The sequence below is a fragment of the Anser brachyrhynchus genome (assembly GCF_964034855.1).
Source record: "Anser brachyrhynchus genome assembly, chromosome: 13".
In the NCBI taxonomy this organism is placed as follows: Eukaryota; Metazoa; Chordata; class Aves; order Anseriformes; family Anatidae; genus Anser; species Anser brachyrhynchus.
Genome location: NC_137708.1, coordinates 9,352,373 through 9,369,762, shown reverse-complemented (window position 1 = coordinate 9,369,762; position 17,390 = coordinate 9,352,373). Strand labels below are relative to the sequence as shown.

General features: G+C 42.2%; 1 protein-coding gene and 1 long non-coding RNA gene across 5 annotated transcripts in view; one reads left to right on the top strand and one right to left on the bottom strand.

The window, feature by feature from the left end:
• SLC6A14 (solute carrier family 6 member 14) overlaps positions 1 to 11,882 on the top strand; it is a 43,375-nt gene extending 31,493 nt beyond the window's left edge. For all 4 annotated transcript variants that reach the window (XM_080554421.1, XM_080554420.1, XM_080554423.1 and 1 more), the window contains exons 4-14: positions 238 to 399; positions 1,825 to 1,960; positions 3,465 to 3,597; positions 5,249 to 5,389; positions 6,456 to 6,684; positions 6,775 to 6,900; positions 7,000 to 7,118; positions 8,337 to 8,436; positions 8,662 to 8,771; positions 9,532 to 9,699; positions 10,347 to 11,882. In XM_080554421.1, the coding sequence (XP_080410547.1) occupies positions 238 to 399; positions 1,825 to 1,960; positions 3,465 to 3,597; positions 5,249 to 5,389; positions 6,456 to 6,684; positions 6,775 to 6,900; positions 7,000 to 7,118; positions 8,337 to 8,436; positions 8,662 to 8,771; positions 9,532 to 9,699; positions 10,347 to 10,496 (1,574 nt within the window). In that variant the 3' untranslated portion in view covers positions 10,497 to 11,882. The remainder of the gene's footprint in view (positions 1 to 237; positions 400 to 1,824; positions 1,961 to 3,464; positions 3,598 to 5,248; positions 5,390 to 6,455; positions 6,685 to 6,774; positions 6,901 to 6,999; positions 7,119 to 8,336; positions 8,437 to 8,661; positions 8,772 to 9,531; positions 9,700 to 10,346) is intronic.
• Positions 1,152 to 9,652, bottom strand: LOC308177347. Its single transcript, XR_013939024.1, has 2 exons — positions 2,999 to 9,652; positions 1,152 to 2,151 (listed from the first exon to the last, which is right to left on the bottom strand). It is a non-coding gene; the product is annotated as an uncharacterized lncRNA (long non-coding RNA).
• Positions 11,883 to 17,390: the final 5,508 nt, after the last annotated feature.

The window sequence follows — 17,390 nt, the reverse complement described above, 5'->3', positions numbered from 1 at the left end:
GACTTGGACTTAACAACTATCCCAGTTTTTCTATGGGTCTTATTCAAACTCTGTTTGAAAACCACATCTGAGTTGGTTATACCTCTCATTTTATGGTTTCACCATTTCATGGTGGCTGTTTGCAATTATTAAAAGTATTCTTTTTCCCAAGCAACTTTTTAAAATTCAGCTGAAGGCTGTTCAATTTTTCAGCCCAAGATCAGAGTAATTAAGACAAATGTCTTTTCTCTTTCTTAGGAGTGGGCGTCACGATGGTCATCATCTCAACGTTTGTGGCAATCTACTACAATGTTATCATCGCTTATGCACTCTACTACTTATTCGCCTCATTTCAAAAAGTGCTACCATGGTCAGATTGCTTTTCATGGGCAGATGAGTTCTGCAGCAAAACACGCCTAAGTACTCAACTTAACAGATATAGCTTAATATTACTCTTTTGAAAAATTGTACTTCGTGCTGTTTTCTGGGAGAAATTATAGGTGCAAGATGGCTTGAAACAGTTGTTCCTGGATTTTGTCTCTAAACACACAAGCCTGAAGCTTGTCTGCTTCCCTTTTACCAGTTTTGGGTACTTAGGAAATCTACAGAGAGGTGGGGTGGACTTTCATTGTTGGTTGCCTTTTTTTCTCTCTTAAGCTCTGATGTTTCTGGGGATTGTACATACTAGAAGAAATACTGTGTTCCCATTTCATTGGGCTTCATGGCAAAGTAAATACCTCCCTTATGTGAAACAAAAGTATTCTTACTTTTTTTATTCTTACTTTTCTTCTTATACTATCTTATTCTTTTATTGGGGGTACTTTCATGCCTCTCCTGTGGCTATGGTAATCCCAAGCACCAACAAGGCATTGGTTTTGCACTTTATTCTATGTTTAGAGCATATCTCCATGCTATTGTTCTTGATGTTTGGCAGTCCACGTACTGCCAAACACTAATCTCACCAATTTCCGTATCAGACCAGTTTAAGGCAAAAGGTGAAGTTGGTGAGATAATTATTAATTATTAGCCCAGTTGGAAATGTGTTGCCATGTAACCTCTGAAATTATTAAAATAACAGGGACAGGATCATGATGGATTATATTGTTTAAAAAGCTAATCTAATTGTAACTCTATTAACTGTATATTTGGTAATATCTCATAAGATTCATAGGTTTCATAAAATGAAGTTAAGATGTTTTATTTAACAAAAAAAAAAGACTCCTGCTTATGAGTAGAACAAACATGTTTTAACCTAGAATTTCAAAGTGCTGGAGCAATACAAAACACAACTGAAGGTGATGATCTCAAATATTCTTCAACCAGACTTCCACACTAAGTGCTGATACAGTGCTGTTCTTCAATACTGAGAGCAGATCATGTTTGTTTGATGTTCTAGCACCCCCTCCCCCAAATACAGACTGACAAACAACCACAACAAAAACCAATGACAGTAATGAAAATGTTTAAAGTTCTTTAGAAGTCCTCTACCATAATAATGTCAAGCTGCTAGAGGATAAACAGCATGTAAGCTTGGTTTGGGACAAAGGTTTTCATAGAATAACTAAGGCCCAGATCTTAACTATCCTCAGTTCTGCCTTTTGCAAGTACTCTTTACAAAAAGTGAAAGGGGGAGCTAAGCACACCAGATTTCTGGTGTTTAGATTTACATTCAGAGTAATAAACTCACAGCTGCAAGTAGTAGTTCAAATTTACTTCTAAATGTTGCCACTTTAGTAGAAAAACTGAAGCTATAACTTGAGAAAGCATACTTAGTGATAAAAAAAATGCAAGCCTATTATACTGCCTGTTAATAGGTCCTTTTTTCTGTTTCACTTTTTCTTTCAGTAAGTGACTGCAATGCAACCTTAAATGGAGAAATCATTCATGCAAACTACTCATTCATCACAAGCAACAATCTCACGTGTATCAATGACACCATAAACTATAAACCAGTGCAATTTCCCAGTGAGCAGTACTGGAAGTAAGTAAGACACAAACTAGTCAAGGAGTGTGGGCATGTAAATCTGTGCAGACAGAACTTAAGTTTTCATTGGTGAGGCTGGGCACTCAAAATTATATATATGGAAGCAAAAGAGTCAATCTGTAGCAAACTGAAAAATAATCCATCTAAAGAAGTCCTCTTCTCTTGAGTCCTGGTTGGAACTTCGGAACCTGGTTGGAACTTCGATCTGGATAGGCTGGAGCGATGGGCTGAGGCCAACTGTATGAAGTTCAACAAGGCCAAGTGCCGGGTCCTGCACCTGGGCTGCAACAACCCCAAGCAGAGCTACAGGCTGGGAGATGAGTGGCTGGAAAGCTGCCTGGCCGAGAAGGACCTGGGAGTATTGGTGGATAGTCGGCTGAATATGAGCCAGCAGTGTGCCCAGGTGGCCAAGAAGGCCAACGGCATCCTGGCCTGTATAAGAAGCAGTGTGGCCAGCAGGTCGAGGGAAGTGATTGTGCCCCTGTACTCGGCTCTGGTGAGGCCGCACCTCGAGTACTGTGTTCAGTTTTGGGCCCCTCGCTACAGGAAGGACATGGACGTGCTCGAGCGAGTCCAGAGAAGGGCGACCAAGCTTGTGAGGGGTCTGGAGAACAAGTCTTACGAGGAGCGGCTGAGGGAGCTGGGCTTGTTCAGCCTGGAGAAGAGGAGGCTCAGGGGCGACCTCATCGCTCTCTACAGTTACCTGAAAGGAGGCTGTAGAGAGGTGGGGGTTGGTCTATTCTCCCACGTGCCTGGTGACAGGACGAGGGGGAATGGGCTAAAGTTGCGACAGGGGAGTTTTAGGTTGGATGTTAGGAAGTACTTCTTTACCGAAAGGGTTATTAAGCATTGGAACGGGCTGCCCAGGGAGGTGGTGGAGTCACCATCCCTGGAGGTCTTTAAAAGACGTTTAGATGTAGAGCTTAGGGATATGGTTTAGTGGAGTACTTAGTGTTAGGTCGGAGGTTGGACTCGATGATCTTGAGGTCTCTTCCAACCTAGAGAAATCTGTGAATCTGTGAATCTGTGAACTACATCATGTCTTTATATATGGTGTGTGTGTGTGTGTGTGTATATATATATATAATATATATATATTTTTTAAGGAGTTATTGTGTAAAATATATTCACCTTCTGAACCTGGGCCTACTGTGAAAACTGTTTCTTTAGCCACATTATTTTTATTTGCCTGGGAACTGATTCTTCTCACAGGCTCTTTTTCTGCCATTAGAATTTTATGGTTAACTTGAAAGGCTGTGGTAGTCATGATGGAAGACATATGGAGAACTGAGGGCTGGCGGAAATTAAAAAGTGAAAAACATGCAGTTAAATATTTTTTCAACTCCAATCATGCAGTTACAACTGCACACTCATGAAAACGTCTGCAGGGTTTTGTAATATCTGCAGAAAGCAGCACATTTTCCTTTACCTTTAGGAAGGGGCCAAAGGGGAGTGTGTTCTGCTGTCACTCTGTTCTCATTGCAGTGTTTTGTGCTTTCAGTAAAGTGGCTCTCCAGCGCTCAAGTGGGCTGGACGAGACTGGTAACATCGTGTGGTACCTGGCCCTGTGCCTCCTCCTGTCTTGGATGATTGTTGGAGCTGCATTGTTTAAAGGAATAAAATCTTCTGGAAAGGTAATTTAGGAAAAGCAGACAGCAGACTTCTTGCCTGATCCTGCCTAGCAGCACTTCCAATGTCAGTTGGACTTGAGGGAGGCTAGCACAAGGCAGGATGCAATCCTAACCCACTACCCTCTGTTGGTCTCTGAATTAGATGTTGTTGCTGCTCCTTGGCTTCATAACTGTTACATAAAATATGAGTAAGGTGCTGATTGCACAGCAGTTACTTAATGCACTGCTTTCCTGGCTCTACCAGGGCCATGTATTCAGAGATCGTGCTGTCATGCAAGTGATCCAGGCTGAATTCTGGCAGTTGCTTGGCCTGTTGTGATGGACATGTGCATGTGACTGCACACACCTGCCCGCCCTGGTAACACCCAATAATTTGCACCTACAGACTAGCTGAGATGTTTGGACAATACAGGTCAAGTCCTGCAAACAGATATGCAGGTACTGGTTCCTACTTGGTTGTGAAATCTTGTTTATATTCAAGATTTCAAGCAGATTTTAGGGGCCAGGTCCCCACAGATGTTGGTTTTCAGACTCTGGTTCTGCTGAGCTCCCCTGGCTGCCTGGGTTCTCCTGGGGTAGGTGAGTTCCTCTCCAGACTTCAGGAAGGCTGAATTTCATTTTTTCCTGCCTTCTGTGATTCCTTACTACCTGTTTGCTCTTGTTCATTCTAATATCTCCCTCTAGTCTCCTTTTCTATTTCAAGCTTTCTACCGTCTCTCTCAGTACTGGATTACCTGTGGAATACCTGTGCTTTCCCAGCCTTGTTTTTTTCTGGCATAATGCTCTTCTTATACTCACATTTCTTGGGTTCCCAGCAAATGGCTCTTCCAACTGTCACTTCTGTTCTTGTATTAAGGTAAGGCTCTTTGAGGAATAAGTTAAGAATCAGAACAATCTAGTTGGGAAGGAATTGGGAAAAGATGAAGAGTGGAGAGAATTGGCCATTGTGGGCAAATATATGTGAAGGAGGTCTTTAAATATGACAACCGGTCATATGATGGTGTAGTGCTATGGCTTGATGTAATCAGAAGTATTGTGTCAATTATCTGGCTGTGTAACACTGAAACCAAGATTAGAGAAACAATAGTACTGTTGAATATAACCTGCAGCATAATAGCACTGCTGGGCCCTGCTGCTGGCCTGGATCCCATCATGCTAGAAGTTGAATAGACAAACAACAAAAAAGATCTGTGTCTGGGAGAGCTTAAAATCTTTGTTTCCAGTAAAAATAAAAGCTTCCAGCATGGTTTTCTTTTTCAGTCTCAACAGGAGATAATTCCATCCTGATAACCTAATTTAGACTGTCTCCAAGCTCTCATTCGCTAGAAACACTGCCTAGCAAGAGGCAGCTGGGGTAGTTGAGTTTAGGCCTTGCTACTGCAGTAAATCATACCAGAAAACATTTCTGAAACTGATCAAGTGGTATCTAAGAAGTGGATATGTGGCTTGGGCTTTCTGCTGGAATGAAGTTCCAGAACTGGCTAAGCCAGATGATTAGTGTTTGACATGTGTGTTCACCTTCAGCCTCACTTCCCTAATCATCTGCTCTTTGTTTGTACCAGCAGCTCTTAGCCTAAACACTCATTATTCCTCATGCACAGAGGGCTGTGCATCCCCTCACTGCTAATGTGCGTCCCCACCCTTCTTTCTGCAGGTTGTCTACTTTACTGCACTCTTCCCCTATGTCATCCTGCTCATCTTACTGGTACGAGGTGCCACCCTGGAAGGTGCTCTGGATGGCATTGAATACTACATTGGGAAACAGTCCAACATCACCAAGCTGATGGAGGCAGAGGTGAGACATAGTGTGAGGTCTGGAGGCATGACAAACTTCTGTGGTTGTATGGGCTTGTCATTTATGGAGCAATTTATTTATTTCTTTTATTTTTTAATCCAGTCAAATGCTTCTTCACTTCCTGCCCTGGTTCCTTATCCACAGCTGGGTTCTGATTTTCCAGCTCTATAAGAAGTCCAAGTTCCTGTTCTAGCTATGCTTGATCTAAAAAGTATATACCCTCTGCTTCCTCCCTACAACACCAGACAGTAGCAATTTCTATTGTATTGCCTCCAAGTAGTTCTCTGGAGGCATGGGTTTCATCCTAGCAAAGCCTGAGAAAGTTCTTGCTGTGGGAGCGAGCATTGCTTCCTTGCGAGGCCTACGTTGCTAAAGATTTCAAGGGCCTTTATCAGAAAAATGAAGGACCACCTGAGTTGGAAATTCGTGCTGTGCCTTGCACAGCAAATTAGCTCAAAAAATTAGATGGACAGGGAAAGGCACTGCATGCAAAAAAAAAAAACTGGATTTTTTGCTGTTCTAGTTTAGGACAGCATTAGATCTGTTTGAAGAAAAGCAAATATTCAGTGCACTTAATTTGTGGTATTTTTTGCAAGCATTTGGCACTAACTGTGGGGCTGCAGCAGAGGCACAGTTTCTCACAGAAGTGGTTTGTCTGGGTCATGGTGTGAGGAACACAAGTGGGTGAGCACATGGAAACTCTCATTTCTCATACCCTGTCCTGGTTTTCCTTATTCATTGGCACTGTGACAAGACTCCTATCTTGACAACCTACATATGTGAATGAATTGAATCTCTTCTTCAGGGTCAATCCAACAAGGCTTACATATTTGGCAACATACTTGGGATGTGACCTTCCTGAGATCACAGATGATATTATTTTTTGCTGGAGACTGCAGAGTCACTAGCAAGTTATATCCCACCTACTCTGAAATTCATATGAAATAAAATTAGATATTTTGACTAAGTGTAGAAAAATCCTGGAGCTGCCATGGAGGGAAGACTTGAATATTTGTGATATGTTTTATAAGTAGTACAGTAACTCTCATGTTCTTGTTTCTGACAGGTTTGGAAAGATGCAGCCACTCAGATATTCTACTCCCTGTCTGTGGCATGGGGTGGGCTTGTTGCTTTGTCTTCGTACAATAAGTTCCACAACAACTGCTACTCGGATGCTATTTTTGTTTGTGTAACAAACTGCCTCACCAGTGTGTTTGCTGGGTTTGCAATTTTCTCCGTCTTGGGACATATGGCATTTGTGCTGGAGAGACCTGTCTCAGAGGTTGTAGATTCAGGTAGGTTGATCTGCACAAGGCTGTTGTCAATACAGGGACCTACTTCGACCAAGGCATAACAGTAACATCTTTCATTCCACTTCTTTGCAGGTTTTGATCTGGCATTTGTAGCATACCCAGAGGCTCTCTCCAAGCTACCAGTTTCTCCTCTTTGGTCCTTTTTATTTTTCTTCATGCTTCTGCTCTTGGGCCTTGACTCTCAATTTGCCACCATAGGTGAGTGAGGCTCTAAATAACCCATTGCTTTTCAAATGAAAAGTCCTTTTGTAATTGTGCTGCTTCTGTTCGAAACCCACGCTTATCCTTCCCTTGCAGAAACACTTACAACCACCATACAAGATATATATCCCCAAATGATGAAAAAGTTGAGAATCCCTATAACCCTGGGTGTGTGCATATTGCTCTTCTTTCTTGGTCTTATCTGTGTTACTCAGGTGAGGCATTAAACTTTCTTTGGCAATGGCTTTAGTTATGTGGCAAGTGATAACTCAAATCATCCCTTCACAGTGTGACAAGGGCTTCCTTGAGTGCTCCTTTTTTATTTTTATGGATCTGAGAGAATCATGAATCTTGTCAATGTGCTGGACATGCAAAGTGGAAATTCTCATGGGGAAACTTTGAAGAACCTAAAGCTTTCTGTGGTTACTAAACTGAGATATGCTTTTAAATAGAAGGCCTATAAATAGCCTGTGAGGCATCAACCTGACTTTTTGCTCTTCAGTTTAGGAGATTATCTGTGTAATCTCAAGCATATGTATACAGTATATCTGCAGCACTGTGGGAACTGTTTCTAGATGTAGATGGGATCTTTGTGTTCATAACCGACTAACAGACAGGACAGCATTTGAGTAATAGCCTGTTCAAGTCATAAAAAACAATTAGCTCATGGTTACTTCTAAAATATATGGAATTTTCTGTACACTCTACTTTTTCTTGAGGCAGTTGCTCTTAAGGATGTAAAGGTTCATTGCAATGTTTACATTAGAAACACAGATTTATGCATGCGATTAGTCTGAGAATGTAATGAAGATGGTTGTGGTGAATAGGCAGTTGTATGGTCAAGCAAAAAACAGGTTATAAAATGAGACAGAGAAATTTGCAAAGGACTTAATATGAAGGAGTGTGAAGTGTTATAAAGCTTGTTTCCTGCTTTGTGATCCTACTACTGTATTCAGGTGTTTAAAGCTGTGTTTAACCAATCTGGGACACTTGTGTGTGTAGGAATATACAAACCTATCAGAGTTATTAACTGGCATAGCTATTCCTGTTGCTCAATATTCAAGCTGGTGAAGCAATATTTGCCAACATTTAATCTTATATTCTTTCTTGTATTCCTGTGAAGCTGATGCTTTGATACTGTTAAGTTCCAAAGCTGAATCTTGCTATCAGCTGTTTATATATACTTTGCATGTATACGTATCTTGTTAATATGCAGATCTATAGTATTTCATCAGATGTGCTTTTCAATTTTACATAGAGATATTTAAATAAAATAATGTTCACAGATGCGTACTTAACTCAAAGAATCAGGAATTTAAAAAACTCGGACTGGTAACTAGTTAAAAAGATTTGAATGACACAACTTATTTTATTTACATAAATAAATTTTGGGGACCAGGTAAATTTTTGCCTCTTTCTTGTTTGTTCTACAGGCAGGAATTTACTGGGTTAACTTAATAGATCATTTCTGTGCTGGATGGGGAATACTTATTGCTGCTGTCCTGGAGATAATAGGCATCGTCTACATTTACGGTAATTTTTTTGCATTGAAAAGACATGATTTGACTATACAATCACAGGCAAAATCTATATTAAATGTTTTATATTACGCAATAAAATATTTATAACTTCCTAACGGTTAAAGTCTTTCATCTTGTTATCACAGAACTGGAGACCTTTCTTCTATTACTTTTAAGTAACCACACTTGCAAGATACATACCAGCTTTACAATGCACCATGTAATTGTTTTTCAACAGGAGGAAACAGATTTATCGAAGACATTGAGATGATGATTGGAAAGAAAAGCTGTTTCTTTTGGCTGTGGTGGAGAATGTGCTGGTTTTTCCTTACTCCTGTGCTGTTAGTGGTGAGTGCAGATGACTGGATTACGTTAGTGTGATAGAATTTATTAATTTGATATAGAATGGGTTTTCATGCAGACATGAGATGAATGTCTGGGCACCGTATGTAGAGACAAGGTATGACGGAGTCAGTAGACCAATCTATATGCTACCCGTGCTTTCCTATACATATCACTCCTTTCTCGGTCCTTTCCAGGAGAAGCTAGACCTTCAGATCAGTAGCTAGTGAGATGAATCTACGTTTCAAGGAGTAACACAGAGCAACCAGAGTCTGCCCTAGCAGATAATTTCTTGTTCTCTCAGTCTGCAATGATGAATTGAAAACCTAGACTCTCCTGTTTGAGAGAAATCCCATTTTCTGGACAGACCCCTGACATGAATTTACTCTTTGGATGTCCAGCTGTAAGATTTTCATCTGTGCTGTCACATGCATCTCAGTTTTTCATTACTCCTGCATTTCTAATTGTAGTTGTAGATGGTTGGATTATATTTGTATTACAGAATTTATTAATATCACAAATCCAAGAGATTTGCAGACACGTATATTCTCCAGCATAACATTGCAGCAGAACCCAGAAATCTCATTCTGTTTAAATGTAAATGTAATTGAAGTGTTGGGATGCATAAACAAATCTCATGTTCAGAAAGCAAGAGAGAACTGTGCAGTATTTGTAGATAGTCCTTTTTTTAACTACCTTGGAAATACAGTGCAAGTTAATTATGTGGAACTCTGCTTCCCTCTCTCTCTCTCTCTCATTTTAATAGGCAATTTTGGTTTGGTCTTTGGTCACGTTTTCAACTCCCACTTATGGCTCAGTGTTATATCCAGCCTGGGGAACTGCTGTTGGCTGGTGTATGATTATCTTCTGTGTCATCTGGATTCCCATTGTCGCTGTTGTAAAAATATTTAAAGCAGAAGGAAACATTTGTCAGGTAAGGGCACAAAAAATCTGTCAGAGCATCAAATCTCACTTTCCTTGGAATTTTAAGGAATTTCTGTGCCCTCTTTTCAAGAGCATGTTCAGTACCTCAAGGTGTCATCAACTGCGTTTTTAGACGAAAGCACATCTTTGGTAGTTTAATTGGAGGTAAATGTACACTACTGTGATCTGATATGAAGATAAAATCTAATTCTCTGGGAGTGCACCCACACATTCAACAGTGTTTTTCGTGGTTTCTGTTGTTATTCCATCTACCTTTAAACTTTGAAGAAAAAAAAACCACACACACAAAAAAATAATATATATATATATAAAAAATATATATATATATTTTTTTTTTCCTGAAGTTTTGCTTCCTATTCCTCACTGAAATGAGCAAATGTAGGAATTGTGATATGCTCTCCTTGCCAAGCTTTGCCAAGGAGTCCCGCTGGTCACAGCTTTCTTTGCTTATATAATTTCTGTGGCTGAATCTACTGAACACAAAGACATTTGGAATGCTTTAAAAAAAAACACATAGATAATTTGTCTGCTATTGGTTGAGTTGCAGGGCATATTCAGAATTACAGCTTTATTGAGTTTTAAGAATCCTACAGACTAAGGTAGGACATTAAGTATCTCTTGTTTTTTGTTTTCCAGCGTATTGTGAGCTGCTGCAGGCCCACTGCAAACTGGGGTCCCTATCTGGAATGTCACCGAGGTGAAAGATACAGCCATGTTGTAAATCCCAAAAAGGAAAAGGAACATGAGATTCCTACTGTGTCTGGCTTCACATACTTTCGTGAATGAGATGGCCATTTGGATGACAATTTTTTAACATAGATGTGTTTTTTCTTTAACCATTAGAAAGTGACAATGCAAAACAACAACAGCAAAATCAACCCTCTGCCCTTCAAAGTTCAACCCTCAGATGAAAGCAAGCCATACTATTTATTTTTAGAGATGTATGTTTAAGGGGGAACACGCCTCCCCAGACAATTTGGTTGAGAGGGCAGAAAAATGCTCTGCAGCCTCCCCAGGCTGATGGACTGGGCACGCTTAACTGCATCCAACCAGTATCCAGCTGGACTGTGCATACTGGTGTGGAGGAGAAGAAAAACACATTCTGGTGCTCCCCAGCCATGTGAAATTTAAGACGAGGTGCTGTGCTTGCATGCACCTGTGTGCTACAGGCAGTGTGCAGTTGCTACCTTCTGCTGTGCTTTGCCCTCCACATTTGCTCCCCAGTTGGAGGTGAGCTGCAGGGGTGTGCTGCTGCTTGGCTCTGTAGCTTAGGGAATATGAATAATTTTTTCTCTAAACCTTGCTCAATGCTGTGAGGCTGGTCAGGATTTGATATTTTCTACAGTGTGTGTTCATTTCATCTATGCATCTTAATGCTGAGTAGCAAAAAACTTTCATCACTGCAAATAAGGCTATGACATGGTGAAAAGCAGGCTTCTTCATCATTATTTCCCCTGAGATCTACAAATAGTCATCTTTTTTGTGTCATGCTTCATTCCCAGCATTCATCTGTCCATAATTCAAAAATTCTTTGTTTCCAATAATCTGTAATTAGGTTCTACAGACTGAAATAGTAACTTTTGATTTCTGCTGTCTGCTCTCTCTACACTCATGAAGACTTTTTTTTTTATTGTTCTCTGCATGTTTCATTCAGGCTGTGTTTTTTCCTTGCAAAGGAGACTAGAGTGCTTTTCAAAGGTTTGGACAGTGTTATTAGTCTTCCGGTAGAGCCAAGAGAAGCAGAACTTTACCCCAAGTGAAGGTTAGAACTGCCTTGTAATACCAGTAGTCCAAAATTTGCTGAAATCATGAGATTATTGAAAAGTTAGGCTCTCTTAACCTAACTCCCCAGTTCCTAGGTAGAAGCGTAAGTCTGCGCTCCCAAATACAAGTGACCTCCCAATAAAGGGAAGAAAAGATCTGTGGAATGAATGCATACATTTTGTGTGCTGAGGAATGTCTCTCTCACTGTGATAATAGTTCCTTGGGAACAATGCAACAGGGTTTCTAGCTGTCCCTTCCTCTCAGGGCTTTGTCACTGTTTCTGGACATTGAAGGATTGTGGATAATGGCTCGATGCCCAAGCTGCATACCTTGCTGTATGTTTTATATTGATATTTTTGTGACAAATCAACACTGTATTGCAAATAAAATGCAATTTTCTGTTTTTAATGTGTTTTGTTCGGAGTTTTTTTTTTTGACCTGGAAAATGAGATTTCAGCCTTTTACATGGAGCTGTGGAGAGCAGTTGGTCGGGTGGGAAGTACCACCAACTGTTCCATGATCCTAAGCTTTTGGGAGATCAGATGGAAAGGCTCAACCTCAGGAATCATTTTCTTAGGGAAGTTAGGAAGGAATATTTTGGAGCTGACTCAGAAGAAGTAGCAATTGTATGAGGGTTTATAAAAAGGACTATGGGATTAGAGTCTGTGACAGGAGGTGGTGAAGCGTTCCTGCATTCCAGCTGTTCTGAGGTCAGCGTCTAGCCATGAACCAGGAGAAAACAGTGCTGTTGCTGGCTCTGATGCACGGAGAGGTTGGGAGTGGCAGGGAGGCTGTGCTGCAAAGCTGTGGTGTTCATTCCCCAATAACCATCAGAGCCACTGCTGAGCTGTGGTGGGCAACAGCTTGTACCTGGGAAGGAACAGTCTTTGGGAAGGAGAGAGAAGTTAGTCAAGTAACTAATGAGAGAGCTCCAAAGGTGGTGGTGAAGCAGGCAGGCCGAAAAAGTTCCAAAAAGAGTCCAAAAGAGCTTTGGCAAGAAATGCTGAAGACTTAATACCTAGTGCCTATCTACTGCTCTGTGGAGAATCCCTGCTGCTGCACACAGGGCTCCTTTGGGGTGGCTTCTGCTCTAGACTTCCCTTACAGGCTTCTAAGAGCTATTTTCATGATCTTGTACCATCTAAGCCTCCCAGAAGAGCGACAGAAGACAAATTCTCAAGGGCTGGGGGCCCAGCTAGGTTCTTTCTCTATATTTGAAAGTAAGAAAATCAGCACGTTTCTGAATAAGAGGTCTGCCTTCCTCACCTCTAGCAGAGCTGGGATCCCTCTGTGTGTGTGTACGTGTGCATGAGCGTCTTCCATCTTTGCAGAGCACCCAGTTATTCTGTTCTCTTTGGGTAAGCTGATTTACTCCTTATGTTGCTGAAAGCTGGCATGTGCTGAGGAGTCTTAATAAATATTTAGGAGTCAGCATTCATATTCCTTACCCATCGCAACTCTCTCCTGGCACCTGGGGTTGTTCAATAGCCCCTGAGAGTTATCAAAGAATTGCTGTCCCTCAGCACAGAGGCAGCACACCTGGGCATCTTCCTCACCCGTGCAGCCTGCTGCCAAACATCCTAGTGCGAGTTGTGCTGAAAAATCTGCAGTGCTGACCAATGTAGTGTTCCTGGTAAACGGAGGTTGCTCTGTGCTGGGCAAGTGATCTAAATGCCTGTGTTTTTTCTTGTATGGTGGGATATATATAGATATATATTTTTTTTCTTTCTTTCTTTCTTTTTTTTTTCTTTAAGGAAAAAGGCTCAAATGGTTCTGTTTTGAATCAAACTAAACAGGAATGAGAGGAAAACTCTTGGAAAAAGAAAAGTACAACTGGAAAAGAAGTATGTTCATTTTGGATTGGCTCAAAGCAGAAGTATGTTTTCAGGCAGGAAAGAGAACTTAGAACATTAGCAGTTCCAAATAGCCTAAAAAGCCACATCTATAACGTGGAAACATTTAAAAAGAGGTATTACAAATGGTGCTTGTATTATTCGTATAAACATGTAAGTCAGCGAGGGGCCTAGCTTATGAAAGCAAACATAACACACCCACACGCGCCAGTCGTTTCCATTGCAGAGACGGCTCGGGGGTGAGAAGTCAAACTTAATAATAATCCATGCGTTTCCGCCGCACCACCTCTCGGCCCCCGGCCGCTTTCCAGCCGGGGCTGCGCGGCGCGGCGCTGCCCAGCAGAGAGCAGCGTGGGGCCGTGCTTGCGGCTCCGCTGCCGGCACCCGCGGCGCGGGGTGCGGGGGCGGGCGGGGACCCCCCTGCGCCCAGAGCAGCCCCCGGCCCTGCCTGCCCCGCCCGGGGGCTCCGCGACCTGCATCGCGAAGCAGGCGCCGGAAAACGGAGTCGTTTGGCACTCGGTCCTGCCCTGCTGGTGGCTGTTGGGCAGCCTCGAGCAGCCTCTGAGCGTTGAATCAGTCAGGCAATATCAAAAGGTGTTTTCTTTTTTTTTTTCTTTCTTCTTTTTTTCTTTCTGTCTTTTTTTTTTTTTTTTCTTTAAATGTTCCGGTTGGGCGGAAAAAGATGCTCAGTGCTCCATCTAACCTCTGCTTGACCGACTTATGGTAGCAATACATCTGCCCTGCCAAAGCCAGTCTGGCCTCTCTGGAGGAAGGAGCTGGCCGCAGGTCATCCCAGCAGACGGGTAGTCCTAGGAAATGGCTGCACAACTCAGTTTTAGGATGTTTTGTGTTGTCCCCTTTCAAGTCCCTAGAGTCACCCTGTTCTCATTCTCCGTACCTGTAGATGACGTGCCCTTGCTGAGGTGTCCTCTTCCTGGCTATTTGTGTGTGTGTGAGGGGGGGTAAGTAGCAGCACAGGCCCAAAACCAACATGCATGTTTTAAATTGAAGTCTTCCTTTTCTTGTTTCAGCTTCAAATCTATTTTTTCCCTCATTTTGTGGGACTGTGGCGGCGCTTTGTGTCATCGTTTGGCTTCAAATCCATGAGTATGTATGTATTTGATGGGGGCACCATGGTACCGCAGCTGGGCTCTGAGGGATGGCGCATCCCTCACGTAGTTGTAGTGCAGCTGTTTGGAGAGGGATGAATGAGAAGCGAGAGGTACCAATATGGGCAGAGCTGGCTTTCCGAGTAGCCACACAGGACCAAGGAGAAATCTACTGCTTGCACAGCCCATCTGCTGACAGCAAAATCATACAGTTCCTGTGAGTCATCTTTCAAGCATGTTGGGAATGCTCCACAATGTCTGATCAGGCAGAAAATTCCAAAATGTTTAAACTGAAAGTAGTCTTGAAACAAATTAATGGCTGCTGGCCTCAAAGAAATGGTTGGGGGAATAGTCTTTTTACCTCGTTGGAAAAACACGGTTTCAGTGATTTCGGTGATTTTGCCTTTTAGTCCAAATCCTTTTGTTTTGAAACATTAGTAAATACAGGCTATTAAATACTGAAAAAGACAAATAATGAAGTTTTACACTCTTGAAACTTAAAATAATTTGCCCAATTTGAGATGCTTTGGAAGGGAGGTGAGGGGGGAGCTGGTGTTTTGACCTTTCTTCATTTGGAATGAGGAAGTAGTCATTGCTTTAAAACTATCTGAAGGATGACAAAAATCTTTCCCAACTTGTTCTATGATGTAGATATGATGAATATGCTGGTAGGACCTTTTACAGATTTAAAAACAAACAAACAACAAAAAAAAAAAGTCAAGTTCTGGTCCTGGCATCTGGTTGGCAATACTTTTAAGCTTATTTCTATGCCATGGGTAATGACCTTACCCAAAACTAGATTGGTGTAATGATTCGTTTAAAAAATAAACACACACACACACACCCCAACAGCAACAGTGCTGGCTTTTATTTTATTTTATTTTATTTTATTTTATTTTATTTTATTTTATTTTATTTTATTTTATTTTATTTTATTTTATTTTATTTTATTTTATTTTATTTTATTTTATTTTATTTTATTTTTCACTCATAGGATTATTTAGTATATCCCCTGAAGGCTAGAGTTACTGTAATCAGATGAATCAAAGACAGCAACCTCTGGCCAGGCAGCAGGACATGATGTGGAACTGAGAGGCTATTGTGAAAGAGACAGCAGCTTGTTAAACCGGATCTCTCACTGAAGGAATTGCTGTGGGGAATGGTAGCCTTACCTGGGTTGACCCTGCTCCATCGCAGTGAGGACAATAGATAGCATGGTCACAGCTGTTAAAGGAAGATTTTCTTCCCCAGTAAAACCAGCTAGAGTTAACTTTCCTGAACTGTTTTATCAGTGTGTGACAACTCAGCCAATTATGAAAGTATAACTGACCTCAGTGAAGCACGGAGTCAGTGTGGGGTGAAGTCTGTGTGGGCATCTTGAATAGAGTCCAGCTCAAGAGCCAGAGCAGAATTGAAGAGGTTTCGAGAAAGGGAAAGAAGACAGCTGGAGTGTTGAAATAGGCTCTGCTCAGCAAGCAACTGATGGAATTAGGATTTTGCTTTGCAAAAATCAGGGCTGGAGAGCAGAGACAAGAGTCATCTAAGGAAAATTATGGGAGAAAATCATCTAAGAAAAATCGTTTCCAAGGAAATCAAGAGAGTATTGAAGGAGGCTAGGTAATGACAGTTTATGGTTTCTAACAATTTTAGAGCCAGAAAAAAAAAAAAAAAGACAGAAAAGGAAGATGGTGAGCTCCCCTGCTCCGGTACTGAGGAGTCTCAGTGGAAGGTGATGGCTGGTGGAGACAACAGCCAGAGAGGGGAGATTGTCCAACAGTGCACCAAAGTAACTGAAGTAACTTGCCTGAGGACACAGGGCAGCACCAATGGCAAAAGAAGACCCAGTCCACCCAGCAGTCACTGCTGCCTTGCTCTTACTACCGATTATAATGGCAGAGGTTTAGTTACTGTACGTACCTCTCTGCCTTGGGCTGAAATAAAAAAGGTATGCAAATGACACTAGGCAGGGAAAGCAAGTAATTCAAACAGGAGAAAGTCAGCAATATTTTAATGGTTTATCCAGAAAGCCCTGCATAAATGAGCCAGTGATTGCAGTTGAGCTGATGTGGGAGAGCTGGGGCATCTCTGAACCTGTGATCCCATAGTGCTCCCACAGCACTCCAGCTAGCCACTAAGTCTGTTTTTCCTTGTTATTCCTGCACAGGCAATTGCTGCTTTTCTGTGAGTACAACAGCTGGCATTTCCTTATTCCTTGTGTTCTCCGCCAGTTCACCTGTGTCTCGTGGGACAGGCAGGGCTTGGCAGCTGAAATAACCAGCCACCTGGCTGCAGTTACTCAAATATGGGGACACCCTAAAATTTTGCTTGTCTTCCAGCCATGAAATGGGAAGATAGCTTTGGGCTTCCTCTGCCTACCCACAGCATTGCTCAGAAGAGTTTTCAAACCAGCAGGGAAGATTTTCCATCCAGCCTCTATCTCACAGAAGTGTCTGTGAGGCCACAGCTTCATACGTTGTGAGAACAACCTCCTGTGTGGAAGGCTGTGTGTGGGGAAGGTGGTCAGACCTGGTGGAAAGAAGGGAGCTGCTAGTCCTTCCCCTCACTTACGGAGAGTGCTGCTTTGTGCCATTTCCCTTTGCTTCCAAGGATGGCATCTGCAAGTGTGACCAGATGGCCTGGGGTGGATGGAGAACGGGTGCGTGAGCAAGCAGGGGGAGCAATCACTCATTTTTATTGCTGCCAGAATTTAGATGGCAGCAGAAAAAAGCAGCTGGGTACAAATAGCGCTGCTGCTAGGAAGCTTGTGCACAAGCACAGAGCTGCACTTTTGTTTGTGGGAGCCCAGGGTGGACTGAAAGAATGGACTGCCTCCTCACCTGCAGGAGTGCTTAGGCAGCGTGCTCACCTGGGTGCAGCTTTGCATGCACTGAGCAGAAGGGCCCGGATGCATGGTTTTGTGATTGCAGTGGTGATGTACAAGGCAGGGTGCAGAG